Source organism: Budorcas taxicolor, chromosome 11 (assembly GCF_023091745.1).
Source record: "Budorcas taxicolor isolate Tak-1 chromosome 11, Takin1.1, whole genome shotgun sequence".
Taxonomy (NCBI): domain Eukaryota; kingdom Metazoa; phylum Chordata; class Mammalia; order Artiodactyla; family Bovidae; genus Budorcas; species Budorcas taxicolor.
In genome coordinates this window covers 146,860,842-146,881,234 of record NC_068920.1, presented here as the reverse complement: position 1 = coordinate 146,881,234, position 20,393 = coordinate 146,860,842, and the positions used below count along the sequence as shown (strand labels likewise).

At 50.9% G+C, this 20,393-nt stretch overlaps 1 protein-coding gene across 3 annotated transcripts; it reads right to left on the bottom strand.

Annotated features, from left to right (window-relative positions):
• Positions 1-593: 593 nt before the first annotated feature.
• CYS1 (cystin 1) lies at positions 594-18,376 on the bottom strand. Of its 3 annotated transcripts, none has more exons than XM_052647847.1 (4): positions 18,056-18,376; positions 11,581-11,669; positions 5,731-5,783; positions 594-2,662 (listed from the first exon to the last, which is right to left on the bottom strand). In XM_052647847.1, the coding sequence occupies exons 1-4, from the start codon at positions 18,374-18,376 to the stop codon at positions 2,589-2,591; spliced, it is 537 nt and encodes a 178-aa protein (XP_052503807.1). In that variant the 3' UTR covers positions 594-2,588. The 3 variants fall into 3 exon arrangements, 2 of the variants coding, with proteins under 2 accessions (XP_052503807.1, XP_052503808.1); XR_008200107.1 differs by having other exon boundaries at positions 2,589-2,662; positions 11,516-11,669; XM_052647848.1 differs by lacking the exon at positions 11,581-11,669.
• Between the last annotated feature and the right edge of the window lie 2,017 nt (positions 18,377-20,393).

Below are 20,393 nucleotides of genomic sequence, written 5' to 3'. Positions count from 1 at the left end.
GCCCACCCAGAATGGCAGCCCAGTGAGATTCGGACCCGAGATTTTGGCACATCAAAGGGAGTGTCTTGGGAAAAACTTATTTTAGGTGAGGATGGGGAGCCTGAACTGGGCAGGACCCCTTTGAGAAGGCCTGTGGCTGGCACAATGAAGGCCGTGGCTCCCTCCCCAGGAAGAAGGACACAACATTTCTCAGAGCTGGGGATGGGGCACATTTTCTAAATCCCTGCGCTTGGGAGCCTCTTAGAGGAACCCGCCACCTCACAAAGCAGGAGGCCCATCTGTGGTGCTGGGACTTTCCGGACATCAAAGTGTCATCTCTTTCAACACAGAGACATTTTCCTTCCTGCCTCTGTTTCAGCCACATTCCCTGTGTCCATGAGAAGATGCCACGCTCAGCTCCACGGCAGAAAGCTGCAGCTGAGAGGCAACACCGAGCGACCAAGAGAAGGCCCGGAGCAGCGCTGGGCACCCAGGTGGCCCTGTCCACACGCCTAGTGCAAGAAGCACTTGTCACCAGGACTGGCACCCTATTCCCCACCACCAAGCGTGATCGGCCTCCCTCCCCTGGACACAGGGCGGCAACGCCTCAAAGCTGGGACATGCCGCTTTATTGTCAAACACCATCCAGAAGACACATTTTTTCCTGAATTGGGGGAATAAAAAAAAATACGAAGACCTGAGAATGACCGCTGTGACTTCTCAGCTTTGATGAAGTGTATTCACCCCATCGGTGATATCAAATGTCCTGAGGAATTCTTTTCCCTAATGCTTTTGTCTCATAAAGGGTTTTATGAGGTTTCCACAGGAAAGTACAGGGTGTCAGCTTTCTGGCTGAATTAATTCACCAAATGAATGATGTAAAACTAAACGTTTACATCGTTAAAATCAAGGCCTGATCTGTCTAGTAGGGAGAAACAAAATTTTAACTTCAAAAAGAAGTATCTGTATTATTAAGATAATAACAGGTTTAATCTTTATATCAAAACAAATGGTCTGGGCTTGGATGAGAAATAGCTCTGGTTTAGGGGAGGTTCTGAGCCAACCCTCCAGGGCATTTGCTGGAAGTCTCCATGGTTCCATCAAAGCCTTGAAGTTTAAAATCTCCCTGCCATGAAACATCTGATCAAAGGCACCCTTGCCAAGTCACAGAGGTTTGTGGAAATGCCTGTTTGCCCATTTGGGCAGCAGGCCTGTGGCCTGGGCACGGTGCCAGGTGGCCATTGCTTGAGCCCCGAGATGCTCTTGCAGGTGACACTGTGGAGGAATCACCTGTACGTAGGTGGGAAGCACTGGACAAGCCAAGACCAGTTCTGGCCTCGGGAGGCAAATAGGTGCCCTCTACATGCCCCTTTTTACCCATGTCCTCGCCAGCTGCTCTGGAGAGCCCGCCTCCTGGTCTCCTGCCTCCTGGGCTCTTGACCGCCTGCCACCCTGAGCTTTCTGACAGCAGCCATGCTGGGCCCACAGCAGGGGCCTCCCTTCCAGCCAGGCTGCGGGTCTCCCCCCTGGGGTCCTCCTGGTTCACAAGGTGTCGGCTTCCTCATTTGTCCGCTGGGGATGTTCTAAGGCTCTTCTGGCCTCACCGCTGTGATTTTCTTCCTTCTACTGAGTGGGAAGAGCAGGCAGCCCTGAGCAGGTGGGACCGGGGCTCAACCCCAGCAGGGGAGGCAGTCCCATGCCCCTGGGGGACCACAGAGACCAAGGACGCCTGGGATTGTGTGATCCCAGATGGTCAGAGCAGGGGGTGGGGGGCACACCTCCGGGACTCACTTTCTAGAGAGGGACACTGAGGCCCAGAGTGGGGAAGTGACTGCAGGTTAGTTCGAGGGCAAGGATCAGAACCGGGGACTCTGGTTTTTGTCCCCCACCTATACACACATGCACTGCAGGAGCACAGGCCTCTCTCTGGGGAAGGGCGTGGCCTGTGGCTCTGAGCGGCCTCTGGCACCAGGGAAGGAAGATCCAGCCAGGCCGAAGGCTCGGGCTCATTCCCGCCGCTCTGGGCGTGGCTGGGACCCAGCAGCCTGGGTCTCACCTGGGAACTGCTGAGACCTGCAGACTCACAGGCCATGCCCCAGACCCATGGGATCAGCATCTGCAACATCTCCGGGAGACTCACCCGCAGACCTAAGGGTGACTCCCTCCAGCTCGGTAAGGCATACCTCCTGGATGTGCCCTCCAGTGGGAGACCCTGGGGCACTGTGGGACACGTGTGAGGCCCCAAAGCCACGAGTCTGAGCCACACTCAGCTAATGAGCCTCCTTCGGAGCAGGTGGCGAGGGGGCATCAGAAAGGGGAAGTGTTTCAGGATCCAGTAGACCCTTGTAGACGGCTCTCCCCGGCACCCACACCTTCCTTCTGCCTGGGTCTGCATGGCTGATCATCTCTTGCCAGCAAGCACGATGGCCAGCAGCCAGCCATGTTCAGAATTGTCTGAATGTGGATTTGAAGAGGCCAGTTGTGAAAGATCTTGGAACGTGTGCCCCCAGCCCAGTTCCGGTCCCCTGGGGCCTTGGTTGGTTGCTGGGTGATGGTGGGGCTGCTGCTGCACTGGCCTCATCAGCAGTACTCCCGCTCAATGCTGGCCATCAGCTCCTCCTCGGAGTAGTCATATGTGATGGCCGACTGCCTCTCGGGCTTCTTGTGGCAGCTGCCTGGGGCTCTATGGGTGAGAAACACGGACACGGGAAGCAAGATGTTACCTTCAAACTCCACATCTCCACTGGACAACCGCAGTGGCCATGGATGGAATTCTGATCCATCCTCAGACTCAGACTGAAAACCTCTGGCCTGGGGACACATCCTCAACCTCTTCCATGAGCAGCTCCTGACTCATTCTTTGGTTTCACCTCCCGCTGTGTAACCCGAGACCTTCCCCTGTGAGGAAGCCAGTGCCGGCAGTGCTTCGGGGCGAGGGCCTGGGGGTCGAAAGACCTGGTTTGCATCCCGGCTCTGCCACTTACTAGCTCAGTGACAGTTTTCTCTAAAATGGACCTGCATTCCTAAGTTCATTCTGAGGCATAAATGAGACCATGCGTGGACGGCATGTGACCCTGAATCTTGCACCCTGCAGAGCCCTCAGAAAGGTGAACTGTGTCGAGATCCTCTACCAGCTGATTCACTCCTTGTGTCTGCACCCTCGGGCGGTCTCGCAGGAGCTGCCACTACAGGACAGGATTTGGCGTCAGGGTCCTCTGGATTGTGACCAGGCCCCCCGCCCACTGGGCAGTGTATTAAGTGACCAAGTCCTGGCTCCTCATCTCACTGCTTGGACTCTGGTTCCCACTGGCCTCGACCCACAGCCCTCGCCCTCTCCAGCTTTCTGGACTAATCTGTGACCCCAGACTCCCCTGAGGAGGGAGGCTGCCAGCAGTCCAGACGCTGGGGAGGGCCTGTGTGGCTTCAGAGCCTGTCGCCCGAGGGCACAGCCCTGACCGCACCTGCAAGACTCTCTCCCCTTCCAGTTGTTGTGCCAGGACTTGCCTGGGAGTCACCCAGCCTGAGCCCAGGGCCTAGGGTGGTACTCAGCACACTCTCACCAAAGTCTATTGAGGGAGCGAATGAATGAATGAAGTACTCCTGGTGAAGGACATCCTGGAATGTGCATGTGAGGGGAGGGGACCCATTTGTTTCAAAATAAGAATAAATAGCTAATTCTTTCAAGGTGGAATTTAATCCTCCTAACGTCCTTGGGTTGATGAAAACTGAGTCACTGCCTCTTTACAATCAGCAGAAATATGCAGCTGGAACCAAGCAGCGTGGGCACCAGGCTGGGCCCATGTCCTCAGCATCGCCATAGGCACGGGTTTCTGGGTCAGCTGAGCAGAGCTGGCTGCTGGTACCTGGTCACTGCAGTGTGACCCGGCACCCAGTCCTGCATGGGAGCCCAAGGAGCCGAGCCCTCCTGGAGCTGGTGTGCAAGGCGCGGCCGGTGCTGTCTGCAGAACACGTCAGGGGCAGGGGGCCGTCAGGGAGAATGGGTAGGGATGCTCCACTCTGCCGAGAGAGGCTCTGGCCTTGGCGAGGGGCCGAGTCAGCGTACAAGCTCTCACCGCTTCACCTCCAGGGCCATGATGGAGGCCCAGCGCCCACCCAGTGTCCTCCTACTCAACAGCAGTGGCCCTGAGGCAGGAAATAGACGGGCCCCCTCCCCATGGTAAAGCAATTGAGATACATTCTCTCTGTTCCGAAACTCCAAGATAAGAATAGCAGGGCAATTAAGGGAGAAGGCTGGACCTTGCACAAACCACATATTTCTCATTCCTAAAGTTAGGAGATCTCCCCAGCCATACATGCATAGAAAAGGCTCTTTGGAGGTCAAAAGAGGAGCAGTGTTAAGGGATGTTCTACCCAGACAACTTTCCGGTAGGATCCATCTTGTCTAAGAGATACCTGTGCACACATGGGAGGATCCTGAGATACGCAAAATATGGACTGTGAACCAGGCAAATCAGAATGATTGGCCAAAGGAAAATTGGAAGAAAATATCCCATAGAAGTGGGGAAAGGGATGGCAATCCACTCCAGTATTCTTGCCTGGAGAATCCCATGGACAGAGGAGCCTGGTGGGCTGCAGTCCAGGGGTCGCAAAGAGTCGGACACAACTGAGTGACTAAACCACCACCACCACCATCCCATAAAAGTAATTCAAACTACCGTGAGAGCACCGCTCAGCAACTCAGGGACTCTCCCGCTGAGTCTGCCTATATCTATCCACGGACTGTACTCTTCTCCCTCCTAATCAATACTTGACTTGCTTCACTATTTTTCGTCTTTGTGGATATTTTTTCCTGCAAAGCTGAAGGGCCAGGGTCTTTGTCACTGACCACTAGTCTAGTGGCCAGGATCTGGTGCTCTCAATGCTGGGAACCCAACCCCTACTCCAATCTGGTGCAGGCCAGGCCATCTACAGCTCTTGGTTTCAGCCCTCCTTCTCCCCCAGACCCTGTTCTAAATGCCACCAGCCTGTGTTCAGGATCCTGTTCACACCTCCACATCTTGCTTGTGGCTCTAGCCACCTGGCACTCCTGCCCTCCTCAGTGAAACCACTTGTCCTTCAAGCCATTTAAGCCTCAGCTCCTCCACGAGCCCGCCAGCTGCTTCTGTCCCCTCCTGGACCTCCCTTGAGCCTATCTGAAGAGACCCCACTCTTCAGGGAAAGGCTTTTGCAAATGTCTGTTAAATAAGGGAAACCAGCAAGGTTCTGGCCCCACAACCATTTGGAATTGGTAATAAAAATAGCTGTTGAGCCAGCGTTTTCACAGCTGCTCACATCCATGGTCTTGAGCACCACCATCCCCTGCGTCCCAGGGACAAGGGCCATCACAGTGACTCCTTAGAGATGAGAAAGCAAGGGCAGATGCGCCGGGGCCCAGGTCAGCCCAGCCCAGCCCAGCCTCCAGGTGCAGGGTGCTCCGGGGGCCCTGGGAATCCTCACACAGCCCAGGGTTGTGCCGACACCGGAAGCCTGGAGTCCTCAGCTGACACTTTCCAGGGGGTTTAAATGTGTTTTCTTGCTAACACTGTAATAGGATTATTGGGGACCCACCCATCACCCCTCTAGGCTGGAAACTCCTGAAGGCCAGGCCTGCGCCTCATTCACAGATGAGCACTGAACACAGTTTCTGAGTGAATGAGTGAGGGCAGGTGCAGAGATGCAGGTGCTTGGGGGGTGGCAGAGGAGGGGAGCTGTGATTTCTTGCAGAGATGCACCTCCCTGCCCCATACTTACTCAGAGATACAGCTGCCCTCTGGGTGGTCTTCAATGCTCCGCTTTGGGGACACCTTGAGAAGGACAAACGGAAGAGGCATCAGAAGGTTGTCCGTGCTGCAGCCTGCCTTTGCACTGGCTTTCTGCTGACACAGAGCTGCTGCGTTCAACCCACGGCTAATAAACCAGAGCTGGAAAGTGGAAAGGCTCTCCTGCTGTCTAGCTCCAACTGCCTATTCGGTAGGTGGGAAACAGGCTGGGAGAAGGGAGTGACCTACACAACTCAAAACAAGAGACCCCCCTGCCGCCGCCCCTTCCTCCCTGGGAGCTACCAGCCAGCAAGCCCCCACCTCTCACTCTGGGAGTGGAGGTCCTGACCTCCACCCAAGCCCTTGCTTGGCAGCCCGCCCTGCTGCTCTGCTGTACCGTGTCTGTCTGGAGTCAGGAGTGCACAGGCGTCGCTCACGTCTGTCTGCAAACTCTCCCAGTGATTTATGCCTGTCCTGTCGTCAGCACCACCCTGTCTCAGTGACCACAGCTTCAGATGAAGCTGGACTGGTCCTGGTTCTTTGCACTTCCAAACATGTGTGTTGGAGTCAGCTTGTCCCCCTTGGGGGTTTTGTTGGGGTTGAATCAATATACAAATCATTCCAGGCAGACTTGATATCTTTTTTAAAAAATTGGAGTATAATTGCTTTACAATGTGGTGTTGGTTTCTGCTGTACAATGAAGTGAATCCCCTGTAAGTATACATATATCCTCTCCCTCTTAAGCCTCCTTCCCCCCTACCCCGCCTCTATGTCATCACAGAGCACCAAGCTGAGCTCCCTGCGCTATACAGCAGCTTCCCACTAGCCATCTGTTTTATACATGGTAGTGTATAGATATGGGCTTCCCTGGCTCAGACAGTAAAGAATCTGCCTACAATGCGGGAAACCTGGGTTCGATCCGTGGGTTGAAAAGATCCCCTGGAGGAAGGCATGGCAACCCACTGTTGTATCTTTCCTGGAGAATCCGATGGACAGAGGAGCCTGGCGGGCTACAGTCCGTGGGGTCGCAAAGAGTCGGACATGACTGAGCGACTAAGCACAGAAACACAGAGCACAGAGTGTGTGTATATATATATATATCTCAGTGTCACTCTCTCAATTCACCCTACCCTCTCCTTTCCCTTCCCCAGGCCATAATCTCTATAATAGCAAGCCTTCCAATTTATAAACAGGGAACATCTCTCCATTTATTTAGGATTTCTTTAATGTCTTTTAAGAAGTCTTAATCATTTTCACTGTAGAAGTCATAGACACCTCTTTTTAAACCAATTTCTAGATTATTGATAATATCTTTTTAAAATAAAATTTTATCTTCTACCTGCTTGTTTGTGCAGAGATACGATTGAAATACATACATTTTGTGTTCAGCAGTTTTACTAAGCTCTTGTAATCAGCCCTAATAATTTATTTGTAGATTCTTTGGGACTTAATTGCTTCCCATTCACATTATGTGGGAATAATGGCCATTCAGGTTTTTTCCTTTCTGATCCTTCCATATTTTCCCCCTAGCCTTCCTGCACTGGCTAGGACATCCAGTATTAACCTTGAAAAGAAGTTATGATAATAAGCATCTCTGCCTTGTTCCTGTAGTGAAAGGGAAAAGTTTAATTATTTCAAATGTAATATTAGTTTTGCTGTGGCTTTTTTCTCAAGCTGTCTTTCATCAGATCCCGGTCTCTCTGTGCTGGTCATTTCTTCAGCTCTGTCTTACAGGGCACTGATTGTCTCTAAATCTCTAATTTCCTGTTCACCCAATCCATCAGAATCTTTAATTTTGTTTACTGTGTTTCTCATTTCTACAAGTTACATCTGGTTGTTTTTCAAATATGCTCGGTCACTTTCTATAGGTCCTTCTTCACAAATAAACATGCATGTGTGCTCAGGCGCTTCAGTCGTGTCCGACTCTTTCGCAACCCCATGGACTGTAGCCTGCCAGGCTCCTGTATCCATGGGATTCTCCAGGCAAGAATACTGGAGTGGGTTGTCATGCCCTCCTCAGGGGATCTTCTCAACCCAAGGATGGCACCTGTGTCTCCTGCATCCCCTGAAGCACAGGTGGATCCTTTAACATTGTTATTTTTGTTCAATCACCCAGTTGTGTCCGACTTTTTGTGACCTTATGGACCGCAGCTTGCCAGGCTTTCCTGTCCTTCACCATCTTCTGAAGTTTGCTCAAAAAATCGTGTCCATCAAGTCAGTGATGCCATTCAACCATCTCATCCTGTCGTCCCCTTCTCCCTCCACCTTCAATCTTTCCCAGCATCAGGGTCTTTTCAAATGAGTCAGTTCTTCTCATTAAGTCGCCAAAGTACTGGAGCTTCAGCTTCAGCATCAGTTCTTCCAATGAATATTCAGGGTTGATTTCCTGTAGGATTTACTGGTTTGGTCTCCCTGCAGTCCGAGGGACTCTCTATAGTCTTCTCCAATACCACAGCTTGAAAACATCAATGCTTTGGCGCTCAGCCTTCATTGTGGTCCAACTCTCACATCTGTACACATCTACTGGAAAAACCATAGCTTTGAGTATACAGACCTTTTTTGGCCAATAATCGTTGGTAATCCAAATAAATAACTCAGGCCCTCACTAGCCTATTTTCGTTGTTTTTGTTTCTTCTGATTTTCACTTGGCTCTCCGAAAGTATTAGTTGCTCAGTCATGTCTGACTCTTTGCAACCTCATGGACTGTAGCCCGCCAGGCTCCTCTGTCCATGGAATTCTCCAGCAAAGAACACTGGAGTGGGTTGCCATTCCCTTCTCCAGGGTATCTTCCCGACCCAGGGACTGAGTCTGGGTCTCCCACATAGCAGGCAGATTCTTTGTCGTCTGAGCCATCAGAACAACTCTCTGGGTGGTTGATTATTTTTTCTTGTCTGATGCTCATTATTCTTGAAAACGCTTTGTGGGTGTTCTCTGAGGCCTGAGAGGAAGATGCCTTCCTCTGGGGAGGACATGCACTTGCTCTGTTCAGGCACTAGGCGGCACTCTCAGTCTGGGCCCACTTGAAATTAAATCCAGCAAGCTGGAGAAGGCGAGGGTGGGATGATTTGAAGGAATAGCATTGAAACATGTATATTATCATATGTGAAATAGATCACCAGCCCAGGTTTGAAGCATGAGACAGGGTGCTCGGGGCTGGTGTACTTGGATGACCCTGAGGGATGGGATGGGGAAGGCGATGGGAGTGGGGTTCAGGACAGGAAACACACGTACACCCATGGCTGATTCATGTGAATGTATGGCAAAACCTACCACAATATTGTAAAGTTATTAGCTTCCAATTAAAATAAAGAAATTAAAAAAAAAGATTTCAGGGAGAAACATCAATAACCTCAAATGTGCAGATGACACCACCTTTATGGCAGAAAATGAAGAACTAAAGAGCCTCTTGATGAAAGTGAAAGAGCAGAGTGAAAAAGTTGGCTTAAAACTCAACATTAAGAAAACTAAGATCATGGCATCTGGTCCCATCACTTCATGGCAGGTAGGTGGGGAAACAGTGGAAACAGTGACAGACTATCTTTTGGGGCTCCAAAATTACTGCAGATGGTGACTGCAGCCATGAAATTAAAAGATACTTGCTCCTTGGAAGAAAAGTTACAACCAACCTAGATAGCATATTAAAAAGCAGGACATTACTTTGCCAACAGAGGTCTGTCTAGTCAAAGCTATTGTTTTTCCAGTAGTCATGGATGGATGTGAGATTTGGACTATAAAGAAAGCTGAGTGCCAAAGAATTGATGCTTCTGAACTGTGGTGTTGGAGAAGACTCTGGAGAGTCCCTTGGACTGCAAGAAGATCCAACCAGCCCATCCTAAAGGAAATCAGTTCTGAATATTCATTGGAAGGACTGATGCTGAAGCTGAAGCTCCAGTACTTTGGCCACCTGATGCAAAGAACTGACTCATTTGAAAAGACCCTGATGCTGGGAAAGATTGAAGGCAGGAAGAGAAGGGGATGACAGAGGATGAGATGGTTGGATGGCATCACTGACTCGATGGACATGTGATTGAGTAAACTCTGGGAGTTGGTGATGGACAGGGAGGCCTGGCGTGCTGCAGTCCATGAGGTCTCAAAGAGTCAGACATGACTGAGCAACTGAACTGCACTGGACAGATTCAGGTATTTTGCACCAGCCAGGTGATGGGAATTGGGGCTGCAGACCTAAGGGACAGCTAGACTATGGCTTTTGTACCCTCCTGCACTGTTCTGTGCTGCAACACTCGCCTTGCAGTCCCATGAGGGTCCTGAACGAAGGATCTACTCTTAGTCTCTATTTATACTGGGCCCTAAACTCTGTCCCCTTTACTATTGGACACTGTCAGACCCAAAGCTCACGTTCACCTGAGGCAAGCACATTCCAGTGGGTCACCTGCCTCTCTGGATTCTGCCTTCCTTAGATCTGGGCTGGTAATTCCTCACTGTCTCATGAGCCACTTTATGCTTCAAAGACACTCTTATCACATTAATTATAACCAGAATATTAAACTGTCTTCAGCAGAGGGGCTTGTCTGAATAAGCTTCCTCACTGTGTTCCCCAGCATAAGGCACTTGGCACTGTGGAATCCAGCCTTTGACCTATGAAGCTGAGCAAGGCCACAGTCCATCCAGACGTCAGCCTGCTTTGTGCAACAGATCCTCCTTGGCACAAGCAGCATCCTAAATACAGACCGCAGCTGTCAGGAACCCAGGAGCCCATAGCACATGGGGCGAGACTTGTAAAGATGCAATGTGATGCCACGTGATGAATTCTATAGCTGAGTTATAAGGTGCTGGGAGGTGCTGGGAAAGCCTACACTCCGCAACAGGAGGGGAAACCAACTCTGAATGGGAAAAACTCTTTCGAGAAGAGTGGAAAGAATAACATTTTAGCTGGAGTTTTGAAAGATTAGGAGTTTACCAGATAGAAAGGAAGGGAAGGGTACTCTGGATAAGGAAGAGCATATGCAAATACGTGGAGTCACCAAAGGCCGTGAATAAGTCTTCATTCATTAACTCCCACGTGCCCTGCTAGGCACGGGGTTCTATGGCCCATACAGGATATGATATCCCTGCCCAGAGCAGCCCACATGAGGATACAACTGGAGAAAAACTCAGTGCCATTAACATTAACATCAGTTAATCCTTCTCACTTCTCCTAAAGTTTACAGATCTCTACACAGGGCACACAACAAACATAAAATAGATCCTGAATCAGATTCAACGTCACTTTGATGGGTAGTCATAATCCTGAGTTTGTCTATATAGCAATTGGGGTAAAAGTAAAAATAGCACAATGCAGAAAAGAGTTCAAGGCCCAGTTTTGCCATTTAATCATGATGTGCCTTTGGGTGGACTGTGAGGCTCTATGAGCCTCAGTTTACTCATCTGTGTAATAGGTACTTAGCCTTGAGGGCCACAGAGAGAATACAGATTGTCTGTCTCATCCTTAGTATAATACCTGCAAACACCACAAAAAACATCTGACCCAGTGTCCAGCCCAAAGTAGCCTCTGACCCGGCCCGGCAAGAAGAGAACCTGAAGGCGTGAGGAGGAGGAGAGCCCAGGGAAGATCTTGTGTTTGGGGCCTGAGAGGTTCAGGACAGCACTTTCTTCCCCGAGAAACTAGTGTTTCTTGGGGGTTGTTACCCGAGGTGCTGAACAGAAGCGAGCTGACCCTGAGTGTATCTGGCCACACAGGCCCCGTGGCGTGGTCCATGGTGGCCAACCTGCTACTGTGGGCATACCATGCCCTAGCTAGAAGAGCCTGTCCTGCCCACCTGGCGCTCTCTCCATGTGGAGTCAGGCTGCACAGCGAAGGTGCACAGACTTGGTCCTGGGATACCTGAGGGGCCGCGGGGGCTGCTGGATGCTGGAGATCTGCCAGGGGAAGTCAGTGTTCCTCAAAGATTCCTTTGAAAATTCACCGTGTCTCTGGGGAGTGCAAAGATGAAGAGGAGATGCTTCCCACGTCAGCAAGGAATTCACAGTGGGAAGAGGGGGTGATGAATACAAGAGCAAGCAGGGGAAATCACGTGCATGCACACACTTGCATGCACACACTTGCACACACACACACACATGCTCACCTCCTCTGCCTCCTGAAACAGCCCATTTCAGCTCAGGCAGCTCAGACTATCTGAAAATTCTTTTAAATTTCTTTTTAATAAAAAATTAATTATGGTGCAATATACAGCATCTAAAATGTACGATCTTAAGCATTTTTAAGGATACGTTTCAGTACTAGGTGCACTTACATTGTTTTACAACCAACCTCCCAAACTCTTTTCATCTCGCAAAACTGAAACCTGTCCCCACTAAACGACTCTCACCCCCCAATCCCCAGGGATTGCCATCCTGCTTTCTGTCCTACAAGAGTGACTCCTCTGGACACCCCACCTGAGTGGAAACATGCAATATTGTGCCTGGCTCATTTCACTTAGCATAATGTCCTCAAGGTTCACCCACGTTGTACCCTATGCCAGGACTTACTTCCTTTTCAAGGTGGAGTAATATTCCCCTGTACGTATATACCATGTTTTGTTTATCCATTCATCCGTCAAGGGACACTTGGGTGGCTTCTACCTGTTGGTTATTGTGAATAATGCTCATATGAATATGAAGCCTTTTTGAGATCCTACCTTCAGTTCTCTTAGGCATATAAGAAAGCTTTCTTTTACTGACACCAATCTGCCTCCCTGCAGTTTTCAGTCACTGAGCTTAGTTATAGTCTCAGGGACAACACAGAAGGAAAGTAATACTTTTTACCCAACCATTCTTCAGTGATTTTTTTCATGAAGTCATCCAGTAGGGACCCTAGTTCTTTCTTGCCCATTTCTGCTGGAACCAGCTTTTGTCATCACCAGATGGGGCTTTTCATTTCATCACCAGATTTTGTAAGGGTTGTTCAGATATAGTTTCTGCCCTCAGGAGGACAGCTGAGGGACTTCCCTGGAGGTCTAGTGGTTAGAACTCCACGCTTTCACTGATGAGGGCCTGGGTTCAATCCCTGGTTGGGCAACTAAGATCTCATAAGCAAAAAAAAAAAAAGGCAACTGAGTGAAAGACTGCTCAGACTGGAATCAAACTTTTGCATAATCAGCCTGTTTCCACTTACTTGAGCTGTTCTACTCACTATTAAGGGGGACACGCTGCTGGCCAAGCAAGATGGCAATGACGTATGAGATCCATTGCGTACGAGGACTGGACACCCTGAAGCTGCACTCAAATGGAAGACCATACTCTTTCTTTTATAACTTTCCTGACAGTTCAGCTTAGTTCTTTCACTTTTTTACCCGTGTTTCTTTCTGTGCTTGTGGTTTGCATGTGTGGTTCTTTCTCTCGTTAATCTGTCTGTAACTTGACTTAGATGCAAAACGCATTAGACACCCTCCCAGCTTGACCCACCGTGGATCTCCCAGAAGATCCAGCTGGTGGAAGCTTCGCAGGAGCTTGGATGAAGAGCAAAGACACAGCAGCCCCTGGTGGCCGCTCTAGGCCAAGTGCAGACTCAAGCTGCAGCCTCCAGCCAGCTGCCTGCCTCCCTCTCCTGGTTAGTAGGACAGACTTCTGTCCAACCCCAGGGAGGCTATGGCGCCTTGGCTGGGGCCATGGGAACCGGGCTGAGCTCAGGGTGAGCGTGTGACGTGTCATCACTCCAGGTCTTGGGGAGGCTGAACCACACCACACCACGGCAGAATGAGAAGCAGGAAGCATATGTGGAAGAAATGAATAAGATGATTTCTTAAAGCCTCCCATGTCTCTTACAACTAGGGGTTTTGGGAAAAAAGTGAAGTATCTGTAGAAAATCCAGTGCATATTTTATTTTAACAATATGTGGAAATTCCATGGACAGAGGAGCCTTGTGGGCTACAGTCCATGGGGTTGCAAAGAGTTGGACAACACTGAGTGACTAAACCACCAGCTTTATATCCTGCTTCTTTTGTTCTTAACATTTAGGTTTTAACAGTTTTATATGTGTATATGTACACATATCAATAATATATATAATTAACATGGGACAAGCTGTAGACATTTAAATAATACAATTTGATAGGTTTTGACATGTGTATAGGACATGGCAACCCACTCCAGTATTCTTGCCTGGAAAATTCCATGGACAGAGGAGCTTTGTGGGCTATAGTCCATGGGGCTACGAAGAGTCAGTTACATCTAAGGGACTGAGCGCACACACACCATGATCTTACTGACATAAAAGATACATACAAAAGAGAGAGAAAACTGGAAGGACGTACATCAAAATAGTATCAGTAATATCTGCAGAGTTTACTCTGAAATCTTTATTTCCTTTATATATTACATATATATATTGTTTTCTCACTTTTCTACAATGAGCAAACATTCTTTTACAGTTGTAAAGTGAAGCTAATTATAGGGCTCATCTTTTTATTTAAACCCTTTCATAAGTAAAGTCATTTTAAGGATATTTTTTTATTGGAGAGAACAGCCAAGAACAAAATTTTTCTCACTCACATGTATATTACCTATTGTAACTTCAAAAATAAACTTAAAAGTAAGCATAACCTTTGCTGGGTTGGATTCATATTCAGTGACTGGGACACATCTTATACAGTCAGGGAAATGGGTGAAGGCTCCTAGACCCAGGGAATGGAGACTTATTTCAGAGAAAAACTGAGCCCCAGAGGAGTTGGGGAACAAGTGATAATCCCTCCTGATGGCAAATTGGCTCTGTCAAAACTCTATTGAACTTGCCTGGTGGTTCAGTGGCTAACTACTGGGCTTTAGTTGCAGGGGGCCTGGGTTCCATCCCTGGTTTGAGAACTAGATCTTATGTGCCGCAACTAAGAGTTCACATGCTGCAACTAAAGATCCTGAGTGTGGGAAAGAAATTCTAATATACACAGGGCTCTGCAGAGAGTGTGTTCAGAAAGACTCGGACTGGCTCTTTCCAACTGCATGGGCTTGGCCAAGTGAACTGCCTCTCTGGGGCTTCTCCCCTCCCCTGTGACATGAAGTCAGGGGGAAATGACAGCAGTTCTGCAAGGACCTATTCTGACAAGGATTAAGTAAAACACTGGATGTTAGGAGCGGGGTCTCGGAAAAGCCTGAGTAAATAGTGGCTGTATTACAACATATTAACAATTTCTGAGCAACTGTAAGTGAACCTCAGAGCAAATCAAAACTGGTCAGGATGGGGACCAGACCTCATTCTGGGTCTTTTTCCTCTTTGTTCTTCTGCCTCTGCCCCTGGGTGACCAGCAACATGCTTACATGCACAGGCTCATGAAAACGCTCAAAGAAAAGGATGCTGGTGACAGATGTATTAAGTAAATAATAGGGAGTCTCCCAACTTTTAGTAAAACTGATATGATCTCTAAGCATATAAACATCTGAATGAACAAGGAGGCTGCCAAAAATAACATTCAGGGCATATTATGAGGGCAAGGTGGAGTACCTTTATCAGACAAAATAGAGGTTCTGATGAGTTTGCATGAGGAACACTCGGGATTACTGAATGTTAAAAAAAAAGTCATTTGGTTGTAATTAATAAATGACTATGTATTAAAAAAAAAGTCATTCAGTAAAGAAAAATGGGGCAGGCATTAGAGCTGCTGTGAGTAGAGCATCCGAAGTGCTAGATACCTGGAAAATGAAAAAGGCATATAACATTCCAGGTTTGTTGATGGGCCCTGGCAGACTTGCTTCAAACTCTGCTTCCTCCACTTACTGGCAGTGTGGCTTTGGGTACATGATCATTCTCTGGGACTAAAATGGCTTTGTTCATAAAACAGAGAAAGCACTATTTACCGATTTATTAATAACTCATAGTCTTAGAAAATGTGCAGTCGCCAGAGACCCAATTAAAGGGCATAAACTATAAAGCAGAAAGGCTTAGACTCCACACTTGGCCATATGTGCATGCGTGCATGCTAAGTTGCTTCATTTATGTCCAACTCTTTGCAACCCCATGGACTGTAGCCACCAGGCTCCTCTGTCCGTGGGACTCTCCAGGAGAGAATACTGCAGTGGATTGCTATTTCGTTCTCCAGGGTATCTTTCTGTCTCCTGCATTGGCAGGAGGGTTCTTTACCACTAACGTCACCTGGGAAGCCCCCACACTTGGCCATACAGGTAGTTAACTTTCTACCTGAGACCTCTAGAGCCAGGACATGAAGCACCATCAGCTGTTTTACTCAGTCTCGCCAGAACTGAAAAGAATGGATAGGACTCAGGAGCATCTATTCTGCTATAATAATCTAGGACTCCAGGATTTATTCAAGAAATAGCTATGGCACAGAAGATACATACTATCCACACACAAAAGAGCAACACAGCTGAGGACTTCACCTCCTAATGTCTCTTGACTCCCCTTCAGCCCTCTAACTGCCCTGCTTCACTCAGGACCTGCTTGTGTGGACCGCTGCAGCAGTCCCGTGAGCCATCTTGCCCCTTGTCTTACTGGGCCCAGTTCCTCCTCCCCATGGCTGTTGGCCTAACCTTCCTGAGACACAAAATACCACTCCTCTTAGCCCCTCAAAATACCCACGGTTTTTATGATCAAGTCCAAATGCCTCAACCCAGAACACTCCTAGCATGACATGTCTGGAGCCTGGCATTCATCCTTCCCGCTCTCTTCAACTCCACGGTTAGCACCCACATCCTGGGTACCACGTGCCCCAACCACCATTGCCCACACTCAGGATTCTCTTTGCCCAAATGCTCTTCACTGCTTGTTTGCCTGGCTAGCACCATAGACCCTTCCAGATACAGGTCAAGCCCTGTCCTGCTTGGGATGCTGATGTGACTTCTCCAGGGGACCGGCTCCTCCTCCAGTGGACTCTCTAGACGGACTGCCCATCAGTGTTCCACTCTGTGGATCTCTCTCGCCCATTACACTGTGAACTTCTTTAGGGCAAAGACTGTGCCATCTGTGTTCATCTCCAGCACCCAGAGTGATGCCCAGCACACAGCAGATGCTCAAACAATACCTGAGAAATGACTGAAAGGGTGAATAAGGCAGCCCCAGCACCCTAGGAGTTTCTATGATACTTAGCCAATGAGGGTGGGACAGGGGGTGAGATGGGAAACTCTCTTTCTGTTTTCATTTTCACTTCTGAAACTTCCAAAGCACTTGAAAACTGAACACAAAGATTGCTTCCATGCCACCTCAGAATTTCCCCCGAATTTCTCAACTGTCGATCCCTTTTGAGGGTTATATAACGGAACGCTGATGTAATCCTAAAGGAATCTTGTTATATAATTTGGTCCCTCTTGCTGCAGCTCACTTTGGGAGGGTAGCAGGGTGTGGGCAGGAGGTGGTCAGGGGAGGAAGACCCAGCACAGTCTAGGCTGGCTCCCTCCTTTCCACCTCTCCCCACCTCCACCTCTCGGAGGAGCTTCCCACTTTCTCCTGCTTGCCGGCTGCCCCCAAGACACTTCCCTCCCGTCCCCAACAGTCGTTAAGGGGGGCCTGCGGGGCTCCAGGGCAGGGGGCCGTCTTGTATATCCTCCCCAAGCCCGGGAGCTGATACTACTGATCTCCTTCATTCAGTTCTGCCGGAGTGGTGGCTATTGCCAAAAGAAAGTGCTCATTTGTATTATCTTTTTCTAGAACAGCGGAGATGTTATTACAAGTGTTCTGGAAGAGAGAAGAGGGAAGCCAAAAAGAAATTGCACAGCATCTTAAAAATAGCCAGCAGGGTGCGAGTTGCTTGACAACTCGCAAAGTTGGCAAAGATCCTGACGCCTCTGTCCGGCGCCGGGCTTTGCTACCACGGTTTGGCTACCGGTCCCATTTCCTAGGATTCTTCTCTGACAGTGCCCGGGAGGCTGGCTGAGGGGGGAGGTACCAGAGAGACAAGCAGCCCCCTGGCCAGCTCCTACCTAGGCTGGAAGGAGCCACACTTAAAAAAAAAAAACAAAAACAAAAACTGACCTCTAGCCAGAAGAAAGCCCAGGAGATGCTTTTCTGCTAAGGGATGTCTGGGTCCCTGTCCGGCTCCCTGTCAATCCCCAAGTTGGAGGCAGTTAAACCAGCACCCAGGAGAGGCAGAGAGACTCAGAGGGGATGTTTGGGAAGGAGAGGCCGTGCAATCAGCAAGAGACCCCGGTGGGATTCGGGGACGGCCAGACGGTGGGTGACACAGGGCAGCGGGGGCAGGGCACTGCGCAAGCCCAGGGAGCCTGGCAGGGACGGGGGGCGGTGGGAGGAAGGGGGGCGAGCAGGGAGCGCAAGGCGGGACGGCGCCACGGGCTGGGAGACAGGGGGCGGGGTGTGGGCCGGCGGGGAGGGCACCCCCCAGCCGGGCGGGAACGGGCGCCGCGGCCCCCACACTCACCGGTCTCCCGGCGCCGGCTGCGGGTCTGGGCCGCGCCGAGCCCCGCGGGGCCAGCTCCCCGGGGCCCCAGCCCGCCGACTCGGCCAGCAGCTGGTCCAGCAGGCGCAGGGTCTCGTCCCCGCCGTCGGGGGGCGCCGCGGGGCTGGGATCGGTGCCGGCAGCCGCCTCCGGGGCCTCCTCCCCGGCCGCCGCCGCCGCCGGCGCCGAGACCCGCGGCCCCGTCCCGCCCTCCGGGACTGCCCCGTCGGGCCCCGCCGGCCGGCTGTCGGGGCTGCGCAGACGCCGCAGGGCGCGGCCGCTCCGGCTGCTGCCGCTGCCCATGACGCGCCGGCGGAGCGGGCGGGCGGCGGGACTGGAGGAGGCCCGGAGGCGCGCCGCTCGGCCAGGGGCGGGGGGGAGGAGATCCCGGGCCCGGGACGCGATTGGGGGCGGGACGGGGGAGGTGGGGGGGAGGGGGCTCGCCGGGCCGGGAGTGGGGGGGGGGAGGAGATCCCGGGCCCGGGACGCGATTGGGGGAGGGGATGCCAGCCGGACCGGGGGCGGGGAGGTGCGGGGGGCACGCCGGGCCGGGGCTTGGTGGGTGGAGGTGATCACGGTCTGGGACGCAGTTGGGGGCGGGGATGCGAGCCGGACCGGGGGCGGGGCGAAGCCGCCGGTGCGGGGAGAGCAGGGCCTGATGTCCCGGTGAGAGGACCAGAGCCCGGGACCAGGGGGAAAGTGCGAGTAGGCGCGACTGGGGCTGGGGTGCTGAGCCGGGCCTGGGGCGGGAGGAGGGGCCGGGGTGGGGACGAGATCCCACGGCGAAGAGGCGGCCGGGGGCGGCTGAGAGCGGGATGCTGGCCCGGGCCTGGTGGTGGGGGCCGAGACCCGGGGTGGGGGGTGGGGGTGGGGTGGTGAGCGCTCTGGGGGAGCCGGCGGCCGGGGCCGGGGACCGAGGGCCGGGTCTGGGGGCACTGGCTGGGGGACGAGGGCACTGGAGCGCGGCATCCTCTCCTCCTCCGACTTCTTCTTCCCCGCCCCTCCCCACCTTGGGTCCTGCGCTTCCTTGCGGGGGTTTGCCCTCCAGTCCCTGGCTCCTGGGGACTAGAGACCCTCCTAGTCCCCGCAGCCAGATAAGAACTGAACACCCTGGAGTTCCTACCGGCGCTCGGGAGAACTCGGCCGCGCTTTTTCGTTCCTTTATGGAAAGCACTGCAGAGGCCAACCCGGCCTGCCTGCGGTGGTGATGCGTGCGGAGGTGACTCCTCGGTTCGGTCCAGCCCCAGTGTGGAGCGCATGGGGACGTCACCTGTCCCAGCCTCCTGTTCCTCAAAGGTTGAGTTGGGGGTGGGGGGAGGACGGTAAAGATACCTCTGAGGATGGAGTAAGATGACACAGGTGCAGGGCCTCGCACCCTTTCATTTCTGCCCTTCTCCCTCGCGCGCATGGACAGACCTAAGACAGGACAGAAGGAGGGAAGGGAGCGACTCTCTTGGACCGACTATCCCCTCCAGGCTTTCAGCAAGGGAGCGGGCAGCAGGAAGTGGTGCCCTGGGTTTCCTGTCCCTCGGCTCCTGCCCCAAAGGCGATCTGGTACCTGAATGCCAGCCTTATTAGAAACCCTCATCAGAAAGGTAACCACTTTTGAGAAAGAAAACATTTAAAAAGAGACACGAAAGCATTCTCTCTCCCCACAGGGAAAAAGCCAGTAGGTACTGATCATAATTAATTCTAGCTTTTGGGTCACTGGATAGTAAAAAAGAAAGAACAAAAACGTTTATTGTTTTTAAGTGAACCAACCCCAAAAGAACAGCAGCAAACAGGCCAGACGTGTCCAGTTCAAACTGAAACCGATGGTGTAATTGTTGATTGTGCTTGCATTTTATTTAAGACTTCTTTCTCTCCCTTTGTCACTTATTAAAAAAAAAAAAAATCTAACCTCTCCAAAGCAAGACAGCTCCAACATGGTGAGTTTTAACTCTCATCTTGACATTAACCTGAATCCAGATGGGACTGCAGAATAACTGTTAAGATGAATTTTGGCTAACCTTTCTTTTTTTTAAATGTGCTGTCTTAACCATCCAGATGCAGGAGATGGGCTACCTTATCTGGTGTCATTTGGGTGTTCTGAGTCCACAGATGTATCTAGTTTGAAGCTATGGATATAAGTTTTCTCTTTAAGAAAACAAATCTCATCTTGAAGTTCTTTAATTAAGCCTGGGGGAAAAAACATTCACAGGGAAAAAACATTTTTCTTGTACTAAGTTCAACTAAGTTTAATCATTTAAAGGAAAACATGTTTTACTTCTGCCTAAGTAGCATCTAGTCATGTGACTCATAGTTTAAATATATCCAGAGC